The sequence below is a fragment of the Rhinolophus sinicus genome, chromosome 2 (genome assembly GCF_057876585.1).
Source record: "Rhinolophus sinicus isolate RSI-liver-muscle chromosome 2, RSI-T2T, whole genome shotgun sequence".
Classification (NCBI taxonomy): Eukaryota; Metazoa; Chordata; class Mammalia; order Chiroptera; family Rhinolophidae; genus Rhinolophus; species Rhinolophus sinicus.
Genome location: NC_142502.1, coordinates 8,228,284 through 8,250,811, shown reverse-complemented (window position 1 = coordinate 8,250,811; position 22,528 = coordinate 8,228,284). Strand labels below are relative to the sequence as shown.

The following is a 22,528-nucleotide window of genomic DNA, read 5'->3' as shown; positions in this document are numbered from 1 at the left end:
AGTATTTCAATGACTTTTTTGATTTCTAAAATTTCACATCAGCTCACTTTCACACTCGTCTGCTCTTTTTAAAGGCTATTGTTTTTTGTCTTAAAGCACAGCAGATTGTAAAAACAATGGCCATAAGTTACTCACTTTCCTAGTTCCCTGTTCTCTGGCAGACCCCCCCCCCCCCCATACTGACTCTGAACTGGCCTTACAACTGACTTTGGCCGTCAAGACAATAGAAACACCAAAACTCATAGACACGGACAATAGTTTAATGGTTACCAGAGGGTAAGGGGAGAATGGGGTGGTAGATGTGGGTAAAGGGGATCAAATATGGTGATGGAAAGAGAACTGACTCTGGGTGGTTGAACACACAATGTGATATAGATGATGTATTACAGAACTGTACACCTGAAATTTATGTAACTTGACTAACAATTGTCACCCCAATAAACCTAAAAAAAGAAAGAAAAAGACAATAGAAACAGGATGCAAAGACACCTGAGAAGCACCTGCACACAGAGGGTTGTCTCTGCTGCCTTGGGAATCCTGTGACCATCGCATTGTGAAAATACCCAGCTCAATCTGCTGGATGACAAGAAAAATGCTGCCCGATACCCCCATTAGCCCAGCCACCAGCACCAACCAACAGCCAGCAGGCACGTGAGGCCATCCCAGACTAAGTAGCCCATCACTGACCCGACAGACCCTGTATTCAAACCTTAGACTTGTAAGCAATAATTACTGGTTCCTTTAGCTAACAGGCTTTCCTGTAGTTTATAATATTCCTTTATACTTTAAACATACTTAAAGTCTGTCTGTTGAACCACTATTTCTAATAATTAGGCCTGCTATCCTTCACAGATTGCTTATATGCTTTGTAATCTTTGAGAGCTCATCTTCAGTGGAAGTATTTCCTGTGGGAGTCCTCTGGGCTACAGCATAGTTTCAAATTTTCTCGGCCAAAGTGAAACAAGTATTACAAATTTATGGATTTTTCAACTTGGGTTCCCAGCATTCTGAAGACAATGTGAATTCAAACCCCACAACCAAATTTGGCATAGAATTAGAGTGGAGTTCCAATTTCTACTCTTTCATGCTCCTGGTAAAAGCAAGTTTCTGTGCCACTTCTAATGGAGGAGATGCTCTACTCCCTATTTCCTTGAAGGGTATGCCTTCAAGACAATCACCTTTAGGCTAAGCTGACTTTAACTCTAGAGGCATTTTATGTCCAAGTAATTAAGGTCTCTATCAGTTTCTGATAATCCTGTAACTTACTGCAACCTCTCCCAGTGCTATGACTGTCTTCTGAGTTTCCTCTTGTCTTCCTTCTCACAATTCCACGTTCTCATTACATTTTAACTAAAATTTTCATGTGTATAGAGGGAGCAGAGGGTGCTGCCTGGAGGCAAGTACACAGGGATAACATTTACCAAAATAGGGAAATACAAGAAGAGAAATGGATTTGAGGGAAAGGATGAATCCCCAATTTCAACATGCTGAGATTAAGGTTCTTGTACAATATTCATGGAAGATCTCCATAAAGCTAAGTGGGCTCAGCAGAGAGGCCTACGCTGTAGACATAGATTTGAGTCATCAGCATACAAGGTCTGAAGTTCGTGAACTCATCCTAGAAAAAGTGCCACACACCTCATTGCTGAGTATCACTATGGTCACCTTCCAAGTACTCCCCTTGGGAAGCTATGAATCAATGCCAGTACCTAGTCCACCCTTTAAAGCAATTTTGGAACTCTTTTTCTGGAATGGCCATCAGAGTTGTCGTCGTATTACCCTCGATGTCCTGAATGTCATCAAAATGTCTTCTTTCAATATTTCCTTTATCTTCGGATAAAGAAAGAAGTCATTGGGGGCCAGATCAGGTGAGTAGGGAGGGTGTTCCAATACAGTTATTTGTTTATTGGCTAAAAACTCCCTCACAGACAGTGCCGTGTGAGCTGGTGCATTGTAGTGATGCAGGAGCCATGAATTGTTGGCAAAAAGTTCAATTCGTCTGTTTCACACAGCCTTTTCAGCACTTCCAAATAGCAAACTTGGTTAACTGTTTGTTCAGTTGGTACAAATTCATAATGAATAATCCCTCTGATATCAAAAAAAGGTTACTAACATCATTTCAACAAGTTCACGAACTTAATTGTCAGACCTCGTATACTATTTGTTGAAACCATGAACTTTGAGTGAAATTATGGAAGAATAGTATATAAAATAGTGTTTCTCAAAATGTCATCCTAGGATTATCTGCAGATTAAAATTCAGATTCCTAGGCACGAGTTTAGATTGAATTTCTCTGCTCTAAGTCTCACAGGGCTGACAGCAAGGTGTTAGCAGGGCTGCATTCCTTACTGAAAGCTATGGGAAGAACGCACCTCCAGGCTCCTTCAGGTTGTTGGCAGAATTCAGTTCCACGCAGCTGCAGAACTCAAGTCCTTGTTTCCTTGCCAGTTTTTGTCTGGGCACCGCCCTCGGCTCTCAGACACCTCCCTCTGATCTCTGAAGGCAGCTTCCTACATCTCAGAACCAGCAACAGCTTATCCTTCGCACACTGCCACAACTCTGATTTTTCTGCTTTCCTCTTCCACTTCTAATCCACGCGATTACATGAGGCTCTCCCTGATCATCTAAAATCACCTCCCTACCTGAAGATATATAACTTTAATTCCACTTGCAGAGTCCCTTTGCCATGTAAGGTGATACTCACAGGTTTCAGGGATTTGGGCACAGACATTTTTGGGGGGCCAATATTCTGCCTACCACAGGCCACTATGAGCATTCTAATACAAATCTTTTTGGAGACATATTTTCACTTCTCTGGGTAAATATCTAGGAGTGGGATTGCTGGGTCATATGGCAAATATATCTTTAACTTTATGACACTGCAAAATATTTTTCCAACATTACTGCAGCATTTTACACTGCGCCAGTACTGCAGGAGAAGGAGGTGTTCCACACCCTTGCCAATACGTGACGCTGTTGGCCTGTTTGATGCTAGCCATGTTAGTGGGTATATGGTAGGATCTCATTGTGGGGTTATTTTACAATTCTCGAAAAATTAACAACAATGTTGAACACTTTTATACTCATGCTAGTGATTTACATTTATTTTTGTGTGAAGTGTCTGTTCAAGTCTTTTGCCCATTTTTAAATTGAATTATTTTTTTAAATTAGTTATGAGTTCTTTATAAATTCTGGAAACAAATTCTTTATCACATATATGTACACATATACTGCAAATATCTTCTACTCTGTGACTTGCCTATTTATTTCCCTAAAGGTAGCTTTTGATGAGCAGTTTTAATTTTCATAACATCTCTTTTATGAAATTTTTGCTTTTATGGTTATTATATTGCTGTCTTAGAAATTGTTGCCTACTCAAAGACACAGACATTCTCCTGAGTTTCTCTAAAAGGCATTTTTGTTTCAACTTTTACATTTACCTCTATGATCCATCTCAAATTATTTTTTATGTATTGGGTGAGATAGGAGTTGAGGTGGGGTTTTTTTTTTCCCCCTTTGTGGCTACCCAATAGTTCCAGCATCATTTGGTGAAAAGACTTTCCTTTCTTCATTGAATTGCCTTTGTACCTTGGTCGAAAATCAAGTGGCTATATAAATACAGGGCTATTTCTGAACTGTGTTCCATTCCATTCATCTATCTGCCTATCCTTATATAAATATCAAACCATATTGATTATTGTAGTTTTATAATAAATCTTACAGCCAGGCAGTATAAATTCTCTGAATTTGTTCTTCCTTTTCAAGATTGACTATTCTAGGTTTTTGACACTTCCACGTAATTTTAAACTCAACTTGTAAATTTCTATTTTTATAAAGCCTTTGAAATAATTGTGATGGCATTAAGTCTGAAACATTAATTTTAAGTAGAGAACAGAGGAGAAATTATGAGAAGGAGACTAAGAAGGACACAGAAAATAAAAAGGAAGAGACTGAGTACCAAACGAAACAAACATTTAAAATTCCATGAAATTCAACAACAGGAAGCTCACTGGAGCCTTTTTAACGGTAGCTTCACTGCCCTGCTTGGCAAAGAAACCACACTGACAATAAACTTCCATTCTCCTCTTCATTCTTATTAATAAAACCCCTGAATGATAGCTGGGCACACAAAAAATGAATAAAGACTACATTGTCTATCTTTACCTCTAGTTAAGCATGGTCACTAAGACCTGGCTAATGGGTTGTAAGTGGATGTGTTATGTGCAACTTCTGAGAAGTGTCCTTGAAGAAGAGTATGTGCCTTTCTGCCACCTCCCCCTTCCCTCTTGCTGTAAGCAGGGGACAGCTGGCATTAAAGCAGCCATCTCCACCATGACGCAGCGTGCTAAGGATGGCAGAGCAGCAAGTCCCCGATGCCCATGGGGCTGCTTCCATACCAGCAGAGGCCTGCCTACCTATAGAATCATTTGCCTATTTAAGCCACTATCATCTGATATTTTCTGTGTAATTCAACTGAATCTAATCCTAACACATCACAGTTTTAACTATCTATATGCCTGTGGCCCCAAAGTTGTACCGCCAGCCACAATCTTTCCAGATCCATCTATCCAACAGCTACTGGAACATTTACACTTGGATATTCAACAGGCCTTTCAAACTTAACTGTCCGAAGCAGAATTCTGTATCTTTTTCTCCCCAAATTCTTTCTCCATTCATCTACCAAATAAATGGTAAGTAGTTTTTGATGATAAATGGTAAATGATTCATCTCATAGCTCAAGCAAAAAACCTAGATGTCGCCCTTGTTCCTTGTTTTCCTCTCACCGCCCCATCCAAACCATGCACAATACTTGTTTACTGCCACCAAAACATACCCCAAATCTATCTACTGTTCTCCACCTTCACTATTACCACCACTGTAGCTCAAGTCACCATCATCTCTCATTTGGAGAAACGCAATAGCATCCTCAATGGTGTTTTTTGTAACTTAAGAAATCCTTCCCAGAAACATGAAAAAGTTCTGGAGATAGCAGTGATAGCTATACAATAATAACATGAATCCCAGAGAACTGTATACCTAGAAGTGGCTAATATGATAATTTTATGCTGTGTATTTAACCACAATGAAACAAAAAAAGAAATATTTCCTAGGAACAATATAGCCTCCTGTATCTTTTCCTAAATAGTTTACAGATGTGTCTTTCACATCTAGGGCTTTAATCCACCTGCAAATGACTGTTGTGAATGGTATGAAGTAGGAATCTAATTTTGTCTTTATTCTATATGGACACCACATATCTCAGCATCATTACCGGACTCTTCTAGGATTTTCCCCTTGCTTTGTATACCAGTTAGTGGTATGCTAAGCTCCCCTAAGTATGCGGGTGTGTTTCTAGGCTCTCTATGCTGTTCCATGATTCTACTTTTCTATCCCTGAGCCAGTATCAGTAATTAAGACAGTAGTCTTAATTATTACGGTTTTATATTAAGTTTTGATATCTGGGAGAAAAAGACTTTATTTTTCTTCAAAACTGACTTAGCTATTCTTGGTCCTTTTCCTTTCCATACATATGTTAGGTTCAGCATGTCAAGTCCCATGAAAAATCATACAGCAATTTTAATCAGAATAGCACTCAATTTGTAGAACTGGGGAAAACTGACATCTTTATGATATCAAGTCTTCCCATCCATAAATACTATATATCTCTCCATTTACTTGGGTTTTCCTTTATGTTTCAATAGAGCATCGTAATTTTCTCCCTAAAGGACTACACAGCTTTAATTTATTTGTAGGTAACTTTAGTTTTGATACTGTTATGAATAATATCTTTTGTTAGTTTTAAAATTCCTAGTTAGTTATTGCTGGTGTATAGAAGTGAATTTTTTATTCAGAAATTTTCCCAAACTGACCCCTTTTTTCTTTTCTTTCAGTTTATTGAATAATCCCGCTTTTTCCCATAGATTTGTGATCTTTCCTTTACCTTATAAATTCGTGTGTATGTATGCATACATATGTACATACCGTGTTTCCCCGAAAATAAGACCTAGCCAGAAAATAAGCCCTAGCATGATTTTTCAGGATCACATGCCCCGAACATAAGCCCTAATGCATCTTTTGGAGCAAAAATTAATATAAGACCCGGTCTTACTTTCAGGGAAACACGGTACAAACACATATATGTCCTTCTCGTTTTCTTTCTGGCTATCTATTCGGTTCCAGTGCTACCATAGTCTTTAATGCTATCTGAAGCTTTGTAATGTATTTTGATAGCATTACTCCTCTATCTCAAACTTGACTTATTTATGTCAGTTTACTCTTCCTGATAAATATTATAATCATTTTGCCAGGAGATCTGGTTCCTCCCCAGAGTGGGCCAAAGTTATACAATTTGGAGGTTCTGGAGGCCATTGCTCACACTGTCTAACTAACGTAGCCCCTCCAATCACTCTATGACATCACCATCTGATAACTTCTTGTGAACTAATTTTAGTGTCTCTCTCCCCACCTTCTGTAATTAGTTGCTTACCATTATATTCCCAGGGTCTAGAACAGTGTCTGACACATAGTCTGTGCACAAAAAAGTTTGCTGAATACATGAATGGAGGTTTAAAATCCGGATAATTTGTAGAAATAGGAAGAAAAGCAGGTTTTCACGTGAGAGTGAAAGAGGAGAACTCCTAGTTCAGTTCGAGGAGTAGTTTAGAGCACTCACACGTCATTCATTAATGTGCAGGTGTTCCAGCCAGTGCCTGGAGCACAAGAGTGGAGGTTCAATGTGATGGAACTGATGAGACGGTCAAAGAGGAGAATGCATGCAACAAAGACAAAAGGCAAAGATACTTGGGAAGAGGCGGCCAGTTGGCTCGGTTTGTTAGAACACAGTGCTCATAACACTAACGTCACAGGTTCGATTCCCACATGGGCCAGTGGGCTGCACCCTCCACAACAAGATTGAAAACGACTTGACTTAGAGATGAGGGGTCCTGGAAAAGCACAGTTCCCCAATATTCCCCAATAAAAATTAAAAAAATAAAAATAAATGGTAATTATTACTTAAAAAAAAAGATACTTGGGAAGACCTAGACTTAGGGGCAAATTAGAGAGAGAGCACCTCCGTGCAACAATATGGGAACCAACAGGAGGAAAAGATTTGAGGACTAGGAAAAGGGAAATAAATGGAAGAGCCGGGTTTGTAAATCATATGAACACAGGAAGTAAAAAAGAGCGTGAGCTCAACTGGGGAAGCACAATTTAACCTAAGGAACAGAAACATGGCCATCCTACCTCCACTGGTAAAAATAACTAAGAGTGTGGGACTACAGACCAGAATTTGGAAAAGGAATTAATTGTAGAACCTTCTGGGGTTTCTCACGTTAAAATGACCGTTGCCGGGTTTAGAAATCTATTAGCATTCAATCCATTCAACCTCCACTGTCAGAGCCAGAAGCCGAGTCCGGAAGGTTCCAATTTGAATGAGACTTGTTTCGTCCTGCTTGTTACCACTCCGTGACTACCGCGCCCGGGCTGAAGGTGCCGGCACGTGCTCTGTGGGCCTCAGAAAGGAACCACAGAAGGGCGACGACCAGAGAAGAGCAGGGCTGCGGAGGCTCGGAGACAGGCCCTCACCACCCGCGGAGGGTCGGCGGGTCAGTCGGGGTCCGCGCGTCCTCGCGGGGGCGCCCCGGCCACTCCCCAGCCGCGCCCCGTCGCCGCCCTCCCAGCTCTCCTCTTTGCCCTGCTTGGCTGACGCTCTCGCCCGCCCCCACGAGCAGGCCTCCCCTTCCTACCTGCCAGCGCGTGGTCCTGGGCTGCTCCCAGCCGCTCACCGCGGACCTGGTCAGCGGAGAGCCCACCTTCCTCCCCAGCGCCCAGCCCGCGCCCTCCACCCCGCGGCGGGCGGCATGTGACCCCGCCCCCAGAGCGCCGCGACCGGTGCCCTCGGCCCAGCCTGCTCCCCGCCTCCCACCGGCGCGCTCCACCCACTAGAGCGACGCCGACGTGATGACGTAACTGGCGCAGGCGCAGTCTGTCGGCGACGCTGAGGAGCTGCCTGGTCATTTCGCGGAGGTACGTAGAGTCGGCTCTGCCAGCGAGAGGTGAAAGCGGGGTGCATGGAAGAGAGGGGCCCCGGAAAAGAGAGGAGAGGGAAATAAGACCCAGCAGACTGTGCTCCAGGTGCTGGGGTACAGGCGGTGTCTCGCACCCTCTCCGGGCCCTTTTTGACGAGGCCGGGCGGCTGTCCCGCAGTAATTGAATCGTGAATTTCCTTTGGGGAGGCATTGCCCCGCGCCCGGGTGTATATAAATTTAACGGTTAAGTTGGCGTGCACCGGGTGGGTTCCCTTCCTTCTAGCGCACATCCTTGGGGTCCGTGATTTGATTGGTAAAGTAATATACAAATCTGGGAGACCTGGCTTGTGTCTTTTTTTTGTTTTTTTTTTGACCGGGAGCAACTGCTAAATCGCTTCGGAGGCTGTCATCGTAAAACGAGACGATTGGACTCAATATATAATTTTTAAGGTCCCTTTCAGAGCTATCATTCTGTGGTTCTTGCCTCCCAGGATCTTATCTTTTATCACATTCCTGATTGGGAAGAGAAATCTTTTGACTAATGTTTCAAAACTTACGTTCGGCACACAGGTGTGGTTAGACCGCTTGTTTTCAATAGGATTGACTGGGTAGAACTGGAAGTAAAATTTATGCATTGTTATTCCAATAGACTCATTTTAATTTTGTTGGAAGATCAGAATATCTATTTTCTTAATGTTTGCCCTATGTCTTTAATAGACTTAATGTTTAAACTTTATTTAACATTTTGCCTCATTTCATAGGTAAATCTCCCAAATGTATTGAAGTTGATGCTTTTGAATTTTATGTCACCTTATCCCTTTTACTAGCATTTTTAAGGTCATCTCCATCTTCTGACCGAAGAAAAGATGGTCAACGTTTTGAAAGGAGTGCTTATAGAATGGTTAGTATGTTTAATGCTTAATGATATTTTTAGAATTCTTTGTTTTAAGATCTGAATGAATCGAGTCTTTCAGCTTTCTTAACTTCATTTTTTCTTACTTATGTAAGAAGTGGGTCAGGTTTTGTTGCTAAGTTTCTTCCTGGTGCCAGATTTCAACGTCTCTGTTCAATTAATGTGACTGGCATTGTTTCCAACAAGTTTTGATCAGAGGCAACATATTTGTTAGATTAACCCTCTTTAGAGAAACAGTGCTGGTGTTCTCATACCATCATGGATTGACTAGAATTTTAGGGTCTGCCTACGTCTTCACCATCACAAACTATGGCCTTTTAAAAAAGAGGAAAAAAAACAAGAGCCAGTTGAAGGTTGCTTAAACTGGTTACGCATTTCAGAGAAACTAGAAACTTGAATGGGCAGAGTTGAGTTCCTCAAAGCAAGCTAATGCAGGGCTTAGATATCACGCAGCCTGAAAACCTGAACTGCTGGACCAGTCTTGCTGAGTCCCCACTTGCGTGCTTGACAGTAATTCTGGGAATTCTGCTCAGTGGACACTCCCGTTGTCTAACAATACTGCTGTCTATGTTTCTGTGCCCCGAATATGAGCCGTGACATAGGTAGCGGTGCTGTTTACTGTAATGGCAAGGCTAGGGGAGGAGCAAGACCAAACCCTAGGATACTTCTGGCCATTTACAGCAGCGCTGTCCAATAGAGATATAATGCAAGCCACATATGTAGTCTTAAACTTTCTAGTAGCCACATTGAAAAGTAAAATGTAACAGGTGAGATGAATATATTTTATTTAACTGAATGTATGCAAAATATTTCAACAGGGATGAAGTCTTCATAATCCATACTGAGACTTCAAAACTGTACAGTCTCTTTTCATATTAAAGCTTCAAAATCCAATGTGCCTTTTATTTTTACAGCACATTTCATAGACTATTCCCATTTCAGGTGCTCGGTAGTGACATGTGACTAGTGGGCTACCTTACGGACAGTACAGATTTAGAGTTTGGGTAGAGGAGACACCAATAAAAGCAATTTAGAAGAAAATAGCAAGTGAAGTAGGGAGGCTAAGAGAGGGAATGTCTCATGAAGGTGAGTGGGCTGTGTCAAGTGATGGTGAGAGATGGAATGAGATGACACACTGGAGGTCACTGATCTTTTGAGAGCTGTTTACATTGAAAGGTGGGCTATATACTTTGGAAACGGAAAGGGAGGTGAAGTGGAGACTAGACTTTTGTTGTGATAATGAGCAAAGGAATAGAGAAATGGGTTGGCAGCTAAAGGAGGATATGGTAAGGGATTCTGGTTCTTGTTATTTTTGTTGTTTTCATGGGAAAGACTAGAATGTATATTGAAAAGAAAGTGCTAGAGAGGAGAAGTATTGGGAAAACAAAGGGGGCAGAATCTAGATCTCAAGTTCTGAACACACTGCTGTTTTCTTTTGGAGAAGACTTCTAGGCTAATGTTTGTACTTAATTTTTCTTATTACTTTGTCATAATTAATGGAAACATTTCCTGTTTGGCCTTTTAATGTTGTTATTATTATTATTTTTTTTTTTTTTTTAACACAGAGGACCCACAGTGCCAGCTATCAGTATTTTCCCTTTTGTTTCTTACAATTCTCCTAAATTTAATCGTAACCCCAGGATTTGATCAACTTTCACTTCTCTCATAGAGTTTTCCTATTTTTGTTTTTGTTGATGTTTAAAGTTTTATTTATCTGGAATTTATTGGGAGAGGGGTATATTATGAATTGAAGATCCCAATTAGCCCCTTTTTTGGTCAAATATCTGAACAGTTGTCCAACACCAGTTATTCCCTTCCGTAATGGTAGCTGATGCCTCTTTTAACACAGTTTCACTAACCTGGCTACTTTCCCCATTCCCATCCCACATCTGTTTTTTTCTTTGTCATTGCTGCTCTTGGAGAATAACTTGGAATAATTTAGCCTATTTACAAAGTAATCCTTTCATGATGTTTGGGATTGTGTTAAACCTATATTTTGTTATTTATTTCCCCCCCTATATTTTAATTTGAAGAAATATGGTGGTTGGATTGCATTTTAAAGAGAACTCTGGGAGTCTCATTAAAATCTCAGTGGTAGGCTTTCAGTTTCACCGTAAGGACAACGAGTGAAGATTTGTAAGAGGAACTGAGGTGTTAGTTTTCTTTCCTGATTGCGTGAGCTCTCTGCCTGGTTTGCTGTTCTGTTATCAAGCCTGAGCTCTGCTGGCCCTGTCACCCTGCTCTTCCTTGTGCTCTCCAGACTGGCAGGGTTGGAGCTTGTTAGAAACACACAAATCTCAGACCTCAACCCAAATCTACTAAATCACGATTGTGCGTACAAAGGATCTTGTTAAAATGCATTTAAAGTTTGAGAAGCACTCAGCCAACTTAAGTTTCATGATCAGTTTCCCAGTGGAGGATTGTTTTGCACCAGGACTACATAAATTTTATTTTGCAGATGGATACTGCCCTTGCAAAACTAATTTTTCCCTTCAAGGTGAATACTAAAGTGTAGCCTACACAATCTTAAAAAAGGGTAACTGTCTTCCCAAAGGTAAATCTTCCAAAAACACTCCAGGCCTAAGAAATGGCAGGTTTATGAAGGGCATGGCTAAGGCTGGTGAGTACTCTTTCACAATCAGGTACATATGTTGGGATGGTAACAGGGAAAAATCCTTCCTTCTCTTTGGGATGCCAAAGAGAAGATTATTAGTAGTATAATATCAGCATAAATTTGTTAGTAAGGAATACAGTATCAGCCTAAGTCTGTTTGTTACCTCATAATATAGCCTAGATTATGTGAAGCATTTAGGTATGTTTGAGTACCGATTTTGATAGGTGTGCAGTTTATAGGCAAACCACTCAAGGATCTCCTAGAACTATTTCTATTGTCCCAATGATTCTCCAAATTCCAGTCACATCACTATACAAGGTCACATAATCGCCTAGATAGTGCCGTTCCACACACTCAGTGCAGGCAGCCAGCAAAATACTTCTCAGACAGGTATGGCCTCATCAAGAAAGGAATCTTAACGTGACACCTGTCTTAGAATGGCTTAATTCACTGCCAGATTTAAATTCCATATCTGTCAGTTCCTTGTAACTGATTTTGAGTCTACAGTAAAGAAGCAAATTAACTAGATTATAATGGTGGCCATTTAGGCCCAACTATCAGTGAATTGAAAAGTCAAGGTACTTGGAAATAAGATTCATTCCTCCCAAGTACCAAAATCTGAAACTAAATAAAAATTTTTTTGTAAATTTGTGTTTTTATGTCAAAATGAGATTGGTGAAAACGTTCTCTTGGTTGGGATCCACCATTATCAACTGCTGGTCTCGCACCAAGCATTTTCCCACACCTAGCCCTCTACAGCAGTATCGAAGCAAGCAGCATGTGCCCCACAAATGTCTTACCAATTCCAGGTGCCAGAGCAGCCCTCTGGTGTGACAGTTACCACACATGGTTTGGCAAGTGCTTGGGCAAGGAAGATTTGCAGAGGTGTAAATTGCAACTAGTTTACAGCATAATAGCAAAGCATCTGGAGAAATAGGTATTATTAGAGCAGACTTACCCTTATGGGTTTGGCTTCTAAACCTGTACTGAGAAGCAAATAAGAACTAAGGCAAGACCAATCTAACCGTTCTATTCGTTTGCAGTGTTTATACATCTCTGTGGCCTTTGCTGCTTTGCAGGGCCACATTCACTACAGTTTCTGGCACTCAGAACAGTGCCTGAGATATATATGGGGAGTGCTTAGTAAATATTTGTTTACTGAATGAATTTGGTTAGCAGAATTGAGTCAAGGAGTGTAACCTCAGCCTAAATCCCACAATAATTACATTTCTAGAAGTTTATCCTAAGGAAGTGATAAGAACTGCAGATAAAAATGTAGGTAGTTGACTATGCTAATAAAACAGTATTGATTGTAAGATAGTTTTATAGTCAAATAACATAGCTGTTAAAATATTTGGAAACACTCTGAGTGGTATGGCATCTTTCTAAGTGATATAATACATTGTTCAATGAAAAGGGCTGAATTCCTTTAATAACACTGAGCGTTTACCAGGTACTACATACACTAAGCACTTGGTAATATTCAGTTAGCTCTCACAACAACCCTATGAGCTACAGATGTTATTATCCCTATTTTATCTATGCAGAAATTGAGGCACAGAGAAATTAATCAACTTGCTCAGGTTACACCGCTACTAAACTGGGATTTTTAAACCATGGTGTTTCGACGCTGGAGCCCAGGCTACTGCTCCTTATATAGACAGTCTCTCCAACAGGAATCTAAGTATAATATTGTGTTAACTTAAAAAAATGTACGTATGTAGTCTTAGAATAATACCATGTATATTCCACAGGTTAACATTTTTGTAACAAATAGTAAATCTGTTAATAGAGCTGGGTAATTTGAACCTCCCTGCACGTCCTCCCACACACCCAAATGCTCTTGGCATTTTAATTACGCCTGATCTGAGTGTCTACATTAAGGCAAGGTGTTGTCGATATCCCTTAATCCAGCCACCCTGCAGCACGAGCAGGGTCCTACCTCCAGCTCACTCCTTAGCCTACGACATGGAGAGGATGAGTGATTTTACAAAATCAGACAGTTTGGTTGGCTGAATTGGAGCTTGGGGTTAGGCTTTCTGAATTCAGTACTCTCTTTAGAGTCTTGTGTCTTTGTAACAGTAAAACCTATTATATGTCATATTGGCAACTTGGGTCCTGTCATTCTGGTTAACATAATGCCTCCTGTGGTGGCCCTTTCTTTCTCTTAAGACCCTACTCATGTAGCAAATATTTATTGAGCACCTCCAATATGCTGGCCCCTAATTTAGGTACCCACCTCTCGGGCTGGACAAAACCCAAATTCAGAAAACATTTTGGAAAAGGCTTATAAGAGGGAAATGTAAGTGAACAAAGCCATTTCACATTCAATAACAATTTTCTAAAACATTCTGTTCTCAGGACATACAGAATTTATGCAGAAATTGTTTTAAATTGTTTATGTAATTATATCTGTTAGCTGATTATCAGCAAGGATAGTTTACCATTGACTAAGCCAAGACTATCATTCTAATGGGATACACAGTGCTGACAGCTTTATCCAACTGACCAATTAGCTTCATGGTCTGATTTACAGCCATATGCATCGTTCTAATAGACCCCTCGTGGTGTAATACTTTTTAGAAACGTATGTTATAGGGGCTATACTACACTTTTTTTTAGCAGTAGATTGATTGATAGCTGCCTTTCACATTTCCAGGACAAGATTTTTTTTCCTGCTCACTAGCCCTGATCCCAAGACTTTTAACCAACTATATTTATGGTCACTTGGTTTTGGTTTCTTTCCTTGCCGGCAGGTTCTCCGAGAGACCCTCCATATAGAAGTAGAATAGCCCTGTATTCAGGTAGGATATTCCAGGCCCTCCACATTTAACAAAATGTCCCTTAAACTTTTGAGTGTCTTTTTGAATTAGTACAGATTGTATTTCAGGTACATGTTTGAAATCTGACTCCAAATTGACTGCTTTCCATTTCCTTTGAAAAAGGTTAGTGTGGGCGATTGATACTAGAAGGTAGTTATGTCAGTGTCTCACTGACCAATCACTCTTATCTCATTTGTCAGCAGTGTTTCCTAGGTATGGGGAATGCCACTGGTATTCAAGATGATTTGTAATAGAACACACATTTGGGGGTGACCGCTGGGGGTAAAACACAAAAATAGTTTTTATATGACCGGTTTAATTTATTTGAGAAAAATATAAAACATCAAATTGACTGGAGATTCGTACCAGGTGAACTTAAGCTTAAAAGTTGATATAAAGGCAATTTAAAGAAAACTATTAAGTAACGTATAATCCAAGTGTCACAAGAGATGGCTGAAATAGCAAGGATAGTATGTGTAGGGGGTTCGGAATGAGATGTGCCTCCTATGTAGATAATTTTGAGCAAAAGACAATCAAGACCCTGCAGCTCAAGAAAAACTTCCACCCCACTTAACTCCCCGAAGAATTTAAATCGAGGGCCTTGCCTATAATAAGAGTTAGCACCAGAAATAACCTTTTCTGACCTATCTGTAGGGCAGGGCACACATCTAATTACTGAACATCTGCTGCCTTCTGAAGCTGCAGGAGCCGTAACCTCATTCCTTAGCTCAGGAGGTTACATGTGCCTCATTGTACTGTTCTGTCTCCGAACCTCTCGTGTACGTGAGGTCTCTGACTCTCCAGCCAAAAGAACCCGATGAGGAAAGGAGGACTTTCCCCCTCCCCCATATGTGCAAATGGAAAAATTTTGAAAACACTGATAATGATTCTTTTGAATCATGAGTCCCCTGATACATCTTGGTTTCCGTTCTTTAGCTTTTATTTCATTGAAATGGTGTAAATTTATTTCATCTGGAAATGTTCCAAAGATGTACTAGTCTTCACAACCACTGAACTTTTGCTGTCTCTAATCCCTCTTACAGCCACCAAGCACTGGCATAAATTGGTGTCATCTGAATGGACTGAGCTCAAACAGTAACAAGATAATCTTACATTTGGACAGGAATTTTTTTAATGTCCATATTTGTCCTCATTACTATGTTACATTTGGACCCGAAATTTATTTTAAAGAGCTCACGAAAAACAATTGTTTGTCTTGTGTAAAGTACATCCTTCTAAGAAACCTCTGAGTGTGATTTTTATAGAAAATACTGAGATTTCTTGTGGGACCTGAGCTCGTCCAGGACAAAAAGGGCCTGGAGGGTGAATTGGGCACCACTTGTCACCGTGTGTGTGTGTGTGTGTGTGTGTGTGTGTGTGTGAGAGAGAGAGAGAGAGAGAGAGAGAGAGAGAGAGAGAGGTGAATCCTGTGTCCCAGGATTGCCAGACAGGAGGAAGCAGCCCAGTTGGGGAGCACTAAAGCAGAGGGGGTTTGTCTGTCACTAAAGCAGAGGGGGTTTGTCTGTCACTGAAGCAGAGGGGGTTTGTCTGTCACTAAAGCAGAGGGGGTTTGTCTGTCACTAAAGCAGAGGGGGTTTGTCTGTCACTGAAGCAGAGGGGGTTTGTCTGACACTAAAGCAGAGGGGGTTTGTCTGTGCCGCACACCAGTCTACTCCGGAACTGCTCTCCTTTTGTTCTCCACCCACCCTTTTATTTGTGAAGGCCGGGCAGGTGAGTGGGACAATGGAGTTTTTAGAGAAGAGTCTGAGCAGGAACACAATTAGTTGTAGAGAAGCTGAAGCTCTGGTTTCTCTGTCCTGTGGGTCGCCTCATTTCTGCTTCTGAAATACCTGAAAGAACCCTGGTCAAGCTGCTTCCTCACCCCCAGGTTCCTTCTAGAATTGTTCTTTAGGGTCTTCGTAATACTATGTTTCACAGCCAGCTTTTTGTCAATAACTGATAAATTGTGTACTTCAGTGAGATTTTTCAATGTATAGTGTGTTACTTACTACTTTACAAAAAAGTCATTTAATTTTTTTTCTTCTGCGTAACTGCCAAAATTAGGGAATTGCTGAAAGTGTTAAATTTAACTTCCTTACCTGCTTAAATCTGTGACCATTACATTATCTCTCTTTGTTTGTCAAAGACCCCCCATTCTCTCCCATGCACCACTGGCTGTTGTTGCCTCTCAGTTTCATGTCACTATCCGCCTGGAGACCCTCATTCTCATGTCTTTTCTCCTTTCCTGTTTCCAGTCGCCCAAAAGGCCACAGACTTCCAGGCCAGCCCTCACCCGGTGACATGCATTATCGTATGGCTGTACGCGTCTGCTTTTCTCATTGCATCTCCTACTCGCCCTCCACCGCCATCCTTTCCACTTTGCCCTCTAGAACAGGCAGGAGAATCCCTGTATCCTCAGCCTCTTCTCTGAACTGTTCCTCTCCCCGCCCCCCACCCCCCGCAGCCGCCTTTCCTTTTCGCTGTAACAAAACCTGGCTTTCTCCTGAGCACACTGCTGCTCCCACAACCCTGTCTACTGTTGACTTTTTTCTCTAATACCTCCTGTACCAGTGAATTGGGATAGTTCACATACCAGGAATGTGTACCCAGAAATGGGATGGTTACCTCCCTGCCTTCCCATTGCCACTTCTCGAAATTCTCCTTCCCTCTTCCATGGAAACCGCCAGCTCGGAATCTCCTGCCATCAGACTAGACCGCGCACTTTGAATGATCTGCAGACACCTGACTTTCCTTGAGGGTTTTTCCGGAAGATTCCCTGTCACCTTCAGTAGCTCTCCTCTCATACTCAGTGATGTCAGCGTCCATGTGGGTAGTCCTTCCAGTTCCTGCCTTCTCAGCTCCCTGACCACCTCCTCCATGCGCGTGCCCTACACCCTGTCCCAGCCCCCCATTCACACAGACCGACCCCAGACCCCACTATACTGCCGTCGCTTCAAAATCGCCATCTCACGCATCTGACTGACCCCCACGTCCTCCTTCCAGTTCACTCCCTCTGATGCCCTGTGATTTCTGCGGCTCTACCAGACGTGTAGGCTGTGGACTCGCCGACCTTGTCCTTGTCCTTCAGCACCCCCCGACCTCACATTCCTCCTTACCCAGCTATGTGCCTCCATCCATCAATGTACTGTCCCCCTCAGTCACCAGATCTGGTTTCATCCAGCTCTCCCCCTGCTCTGAACCTTCACCTCTGCAGCAACCAGTGGCTGGAGAAAAGCATACAATGCAAGCGTAGTGATTAGTCTCACTTCAGAGTCACGGCTGCTGAACTCGGTGGAGCCTGAGTGCTCGCCAGCAAACCCGTGGCGGGTCCTGGTCCGCGTAGACGTACTCCCACTTTCCTGGTGAAGCTGTGCTACGTCATCACATCTACGGTTTCATCAACTTAATAACGTAGCAATATTTTAAGGACCTCTAAGAAAAATCACTGCCAATTATACTGTTACATGCCCCTCATTGTAAGCCTCATCCCAGTTTCAGAGATGTTAAAATGTGGGGGGAAATGTGCTTAGAATGGATGAAATATAGTATTCCATACCTTCAGTTTCTCTTACCTCAAACAGCTTCTGTGTCCCCACTTCCAGCTGATTCCCTGCTTCCTGTTTCACAGAGAAAATAAAAACCAGAAGAGAATGTCCACCAGTCTTTAGCACATCAACCTGTGCCCATATACTCTTCCCTCCCCTCCCCCCAGTTCCTATGGATGAACTGTCCCTTCTATCTAGAGCCAGCTTTCCTGCTTGAGAACTGAGTCCCATCTCCTCTTGCCTGTAAGGAACCTTTCCAGCAGGTTTCCTCTTTTCTCCTGCTTTCTCAGTTTTCCTTTATTAGCTCATCCCATCAGCATCACAAACATGCTGTAATGCTGCCCCCACACTGCTCCAGGCGAAACCTCCTGCTCTCTGTAGCAGAATGTGTCTGAAGACCTGCCTGAGTTCACTTTCTTTCATTCTCTTCCTCCCGTTCTGACACCCACTCAGTCAGGCCTTCTCCCCTGACTACCGAGTCTGCTCTTGCCAAGGTCCGGCAAGTTTCTGAGTCCCATAGTTAGTTCTCAGCCTGTGAACAACATGAGATGCAGTCCGTCACTTCCTCTTCCCGAATCTCCTTGGTTCACTGACTCCAGGACTCTTCACGTTTTCTTCCTACCTCAGTGACCGCTTCTTTATAATCTGCTTTGCAGATCAAATTTATGCTTCTTAACCATCTGATGGGTGTCCACGGCTTGGCCCTTGGACTCTTCTCTGTAGCTGTGCTCACTCCCTTGTCGTGGCTTTAAATGTCATATATACAGTGATGGCTGACTTTTCCTCTGCAGCCTGCGCTTCACTGCTAAAATCCAGAAGTGCATATCCAGCGCCTGCTCAACGTCTTTACTTGGGCACCAGGAGGCATCTCACCAGTGACATGCCTAAAAGCAAACTCTTGATCTTACCAGCAACCTACGTTCATCCTCAGCTAAAGACAACTCCATCCCTCCATTTGCTCAAACCAAGAAGTTTAGTCTCCTTAAATCCTCTTTCAAAGCTCAAGTCTTGTCTCCGCACATTATGTTCACTTTATATTCAACATATGTCTAGAATTCAACCACTTCTCATCGTCTTCACCATTACCACGTAGGTCCACGTCATTGTCATCTCCTGCCCGGCTTGCTGCAGTCACCTCACTGATCGCCCTGCTCCCCGCTTGCATCTGCCACCACCCCTCCTCGACCCAGTCTTTTCTCAGACCAGCAGGCTGTATGATCCTTACATTAAAATTTAAGTCTTTGGGGCCGGCCCGGTGGCTCAGGCAGTTAGAGCTCCATGCTCCTAACTCCGAAGGCTGCCGGTTCGATTCCCACATGGGCCAGTGGGCTCTCAACCACAAAGTTGCCCGTTCAACTCTTCAAGTCCCTCAAGGGATGGTGGGCTCCGCCCCCTGCAACTAAGATTGAACACGGCACCTTGAGCTGAGCTGCCGCTGAGCTCCCGGATGGCTCAGTTGGTTGGAGCACAGGCTCTCAACCACAAGGTTGCCAGTTCGACTCCCGCAAGGGATGGTGGGCAGCGCCCCCTGCAACTAGAAAATGGCAACTGGACCTAGAGCTGAGCTGCGCCCTCCACAACTAAGATTGAAAGGACAACTTGACTTGGAAAAAAGTCCTGGAAGTATACACTGTTCCCCAATAAAGTCCTGTTCCCCTTCCCCAATAAAATCTTAATATATATATATATATATATATATATATATATATATATATATATATTTAAGTCCGTTTGTAAGTTAGTCATGTCACTTAGCAAAAGCCAAAGTCCATAAAATCATCTCTAAGGCCCTGCGTCATTGGAGCCAGTTACAACTTTCCGACCTGTCGCGCACTGCTCTCCCCTCAGTCACCACGACCTTACTGTTCACTCTGCTACAACGCTCATCCCCCGCTTCACCACGTGGCTGCTCACACCTCCTGGGTTTTGTTCAGATGTCACCTGCTCAGTAAGGCCTTCCTTCACTCCCTATTTAAACTTGCAAGATCTTATCATGTTCATCACTGCCATTTCTCATCTTTTCTGGTTTTTGTGTTGGTTTGTTTATCATGGTGCTGCCACTAGACTGTAAGCTCCGTGACATGGAAGGATCTTGTTTGTTCACTGCTGGATCCCCAGGACCGGAATAGTACCTATTAATGATAGGTACTCAATAAGTATTTATTGAATGAGTGAGTAAAACTTGAAATAGCAAATTGACTACTTCTGAACAAATCAATTTCACACATTAGTAAGGTCATTCTGATACTGCAACCATAGAATTTAACTGAATTTTGCCAAATCTAAGTGAATAGGTATAGCCTGAGTGTTCTGAACCTAGGTGTAAGAAAAACATACTAGAAACTAAATTTAAAATCTGTGTTCTGACGTGGGTAGATCTATTCATGTCATTTTACAGCATAGTAAATTATTATAATAATAATTTTAGTGATAAATTGAAAGTAATTAAGAAATTCATTAGGAAGCCTTGACTTTATTAATAGTTAATATGCGATGAACCTTATTCATTTAGTGATTAAACTAAATACTTTGTTAGCTTCACTTATACATATGTTTGTACTTGAAAGAAGTAAACCTTACTGTTTTCATTAAATTAACTCACCTCTTTTGAATTATCTTTGTAATTGATGTTGACATTCAAGAAACCAAAAGATCGTGTAAGATTATCTCTTCTCTGAGAATTGAAAAATATATGCAACTTGATGTTTAATATTGTTTTGCTGAACCTATTATTGTATGTTATATAAGAACTAAAGAGTGTCCTTTGTTGTGATTCAGGGCTTTTGTGGAAGAGACTTGTTACTGTAAACCCAAGAAAGTATATCACTCTTTCCCTATGACTATCCTATTCCTAACTAAAGCCACAAATAAATACAGTAGAACTTGGATCTCTTCTTTGAGCTTAGTATGCTCAAGAGATTTTGTTAGCATTTCTTTTAAAGATTCTGAATGATAGTTAAGACTTACAAGGTTCAGAATTTTAAGGAAGGGGGTGAAGAAAAACCTGAGTACCTACTGCAAAGCAAACCAAATACTACCCTTGGCATTTTTCTCCTTTGATGTCCACGACAGTTCTGTTATGTAGACTCACGTAGGGGGAGATTAAATACATATTAAGGTCACACAAGTAAGTGATAAAGCCAGGGATGAATGCAGGTCTGACTCTTGCTGTACGCCCTGCTTTATCAAAGTGACAATGTAACTGGTTTTGTAAATTGTCACTGGCAAGGTAGTAGAAAGCTTTTGGTTTTTTAAATGTAATGGTCATAGACAGGAAATTCATTTTTTAAAGTCAGTTTAGGAGGCTGTGATGCTAGGCCCTATTAACTACAAAGCTCTGAACCTTACTGTATCACTTGTCAGTGACAAATTATTCTTTTTAAATCTTGTCATTGGCCTCTCTCTTTCTCTTAAATAAACTTCCACTAACAGTTCTAAAATGAGGCTACATCTATAAATCATTAGCACTTGAGGCAGAGAGGAGTTTAGAACTTTTTAAATTAACCTAAAAATTCTACATGCTCATGTCTAATCACTCAGGTCCTGGCATAATTTGGCAATCAGGTGTCTCCTCATCATGTGTTTCTCTCTGCAGTGACCCTGCCATGAAGCAGTTTCTGCTGTACTTGGATGAGTCAAATGCCCTGGGGAAGAAGTTCATCATTCAAGACATTGATGACACTCACGTCTTCGTCATAGCAGAGTTGGTTAATGTCCTGCAGGAGCGTGTGGGTGAATTAATGGACCAAAACGCTTTTTCTCTTACCCAGAAGTGAAAATACTAGGTATTGACCACTTAGGAATTAAAAGTAACGAATATGAGAGACTGTTACCCATTCAGTATCTTATGTGACTTGGTTAGACTTGGAGAATTGTTTAGAAGCATGTAGTGGGAAAGACTGTGGTGTCATTTGTTCAGAAAAAAGCCCCAAACTGATTTTCTTGTTCTGTTTTTTTCAGTATGTGTACCCTAGAACTTAAAAAAAAAAAGAAAAGAAAAGAAATACGTTAACACCTGGCTACAATTTGGCTTTTATTGTCATTTATTAAAATGTAAATAGTTTTCCTACTTTTTAATGCTGATTTACAAATATAATGGAATATGTTTTTTAATTATCAGCCTAGCCCAGATATTTGTTTTGCGAAGTATAACATACAGAAAGTGCACAAGACATAAATGTACAAATTTTGAATTTCCACAAACTGAACACACTTGTATAATCAGCACACAGATGAGGAAAATCACCACCATCCCAGAAGCATTTTCATAGAAACACCTAGTGTCACATCAAGAGTAAACACTGTGCAGACATTGAAGAACATCGGTTACTTTTGCTTGTTTTTTAACTTTCTGTCCGTGGAGTCATGCAGCATGTACTCGTGTCTGGCATCTGTCACTCAGCATTAGATTTGTGACATTCTCCATGCTGTTGCATGACGTACAGTTGACCCTTGAACAACACGGGTTTGAACCGTGCAAGAAAACTTATACATGGATTTTTTTCACTAAATACTATAAATGTATTTTCTCTTCCATATAATTTTCTTAATTCTTGTCTTTAGCTTATTTAAGGTTACTGTATATAATAGATACAACATACAAA

At 41.5% G+C, this 22,528-nt stretch overlaps 2 protein-coding genes across 3 annotated transcripts in view; one reads left to right on the top strand and one right to left on the bottom strand.

Moving 5' to 3' along the window:
- The window catches only part of SERAC1 (serine active site containing 1), a 62,361-nt gene extending 54,472 nt beyond the window's left edge, over nucleotides 1-7,889 (bottom strand). Inside the window, exon 1 of the mRNA XM_019749382.3 lies at nucleotides 7,749-7,889. The gene's annotated coding sequence lies outside the window, so the exon portion shown is untranslated. The remainder of the gene's footprint in view (nucleotides 1-7,748) is intronic.
- Nucleotides 7,890-7,927: 38 nt separating this feature from the next.
- On the top strand, nucleotides 7,928-22,040 carry GTF2H5 (general transcription factor IIH subunit 5). Of its 2 annotated transcripts, none has more exons than XM_019749406.3 (3): nucleotides 7,928-8,028; nucleotides 8,858-8,931; nucleotides 21,520-22,040. In XM_019749406.3, exons 2-3 carry the CDS (start codon nucleotides 8,897-8,899, stop codon nucleotides 21,698-21,700), a joined length of 216 nt encoding a protein of 71 aa, XP_019604965.1. In that variant the 5' UTR covers nucleotides 7,928-8,028; nucleotides 8,858-8,896; the 3' UTR covers nucleotides 21,701-22,040. The 2 variants fall into 2 exon arrangements, with proteins under 2 accessions (XP_019604965.1, XP_019604974.1); XM_019749415.3 differs by having other exon boundaries at nucleotides 7,981-8,057.
- The last annotated feature ends 488 nt before the right edge of the window (nucleotides 22,041-22,528 follow it).

Bases quoted from the DNA above. Each gene is read 5' to 3' on its own strand.
- GTF2H5 (XM_019749406.3), top strand. From the start codon at position 8,897: ATGGTCAACGTTTTGAAAGGAGTGCTTATAGAATG. The intron at 8,932-21,519 runs GTTAGTATGTTT...TTCTCTCTGCAG, and splicing joins AAAGGAGTGCTTATAGAATG to TGACCCTGCCATGAAGCAGT.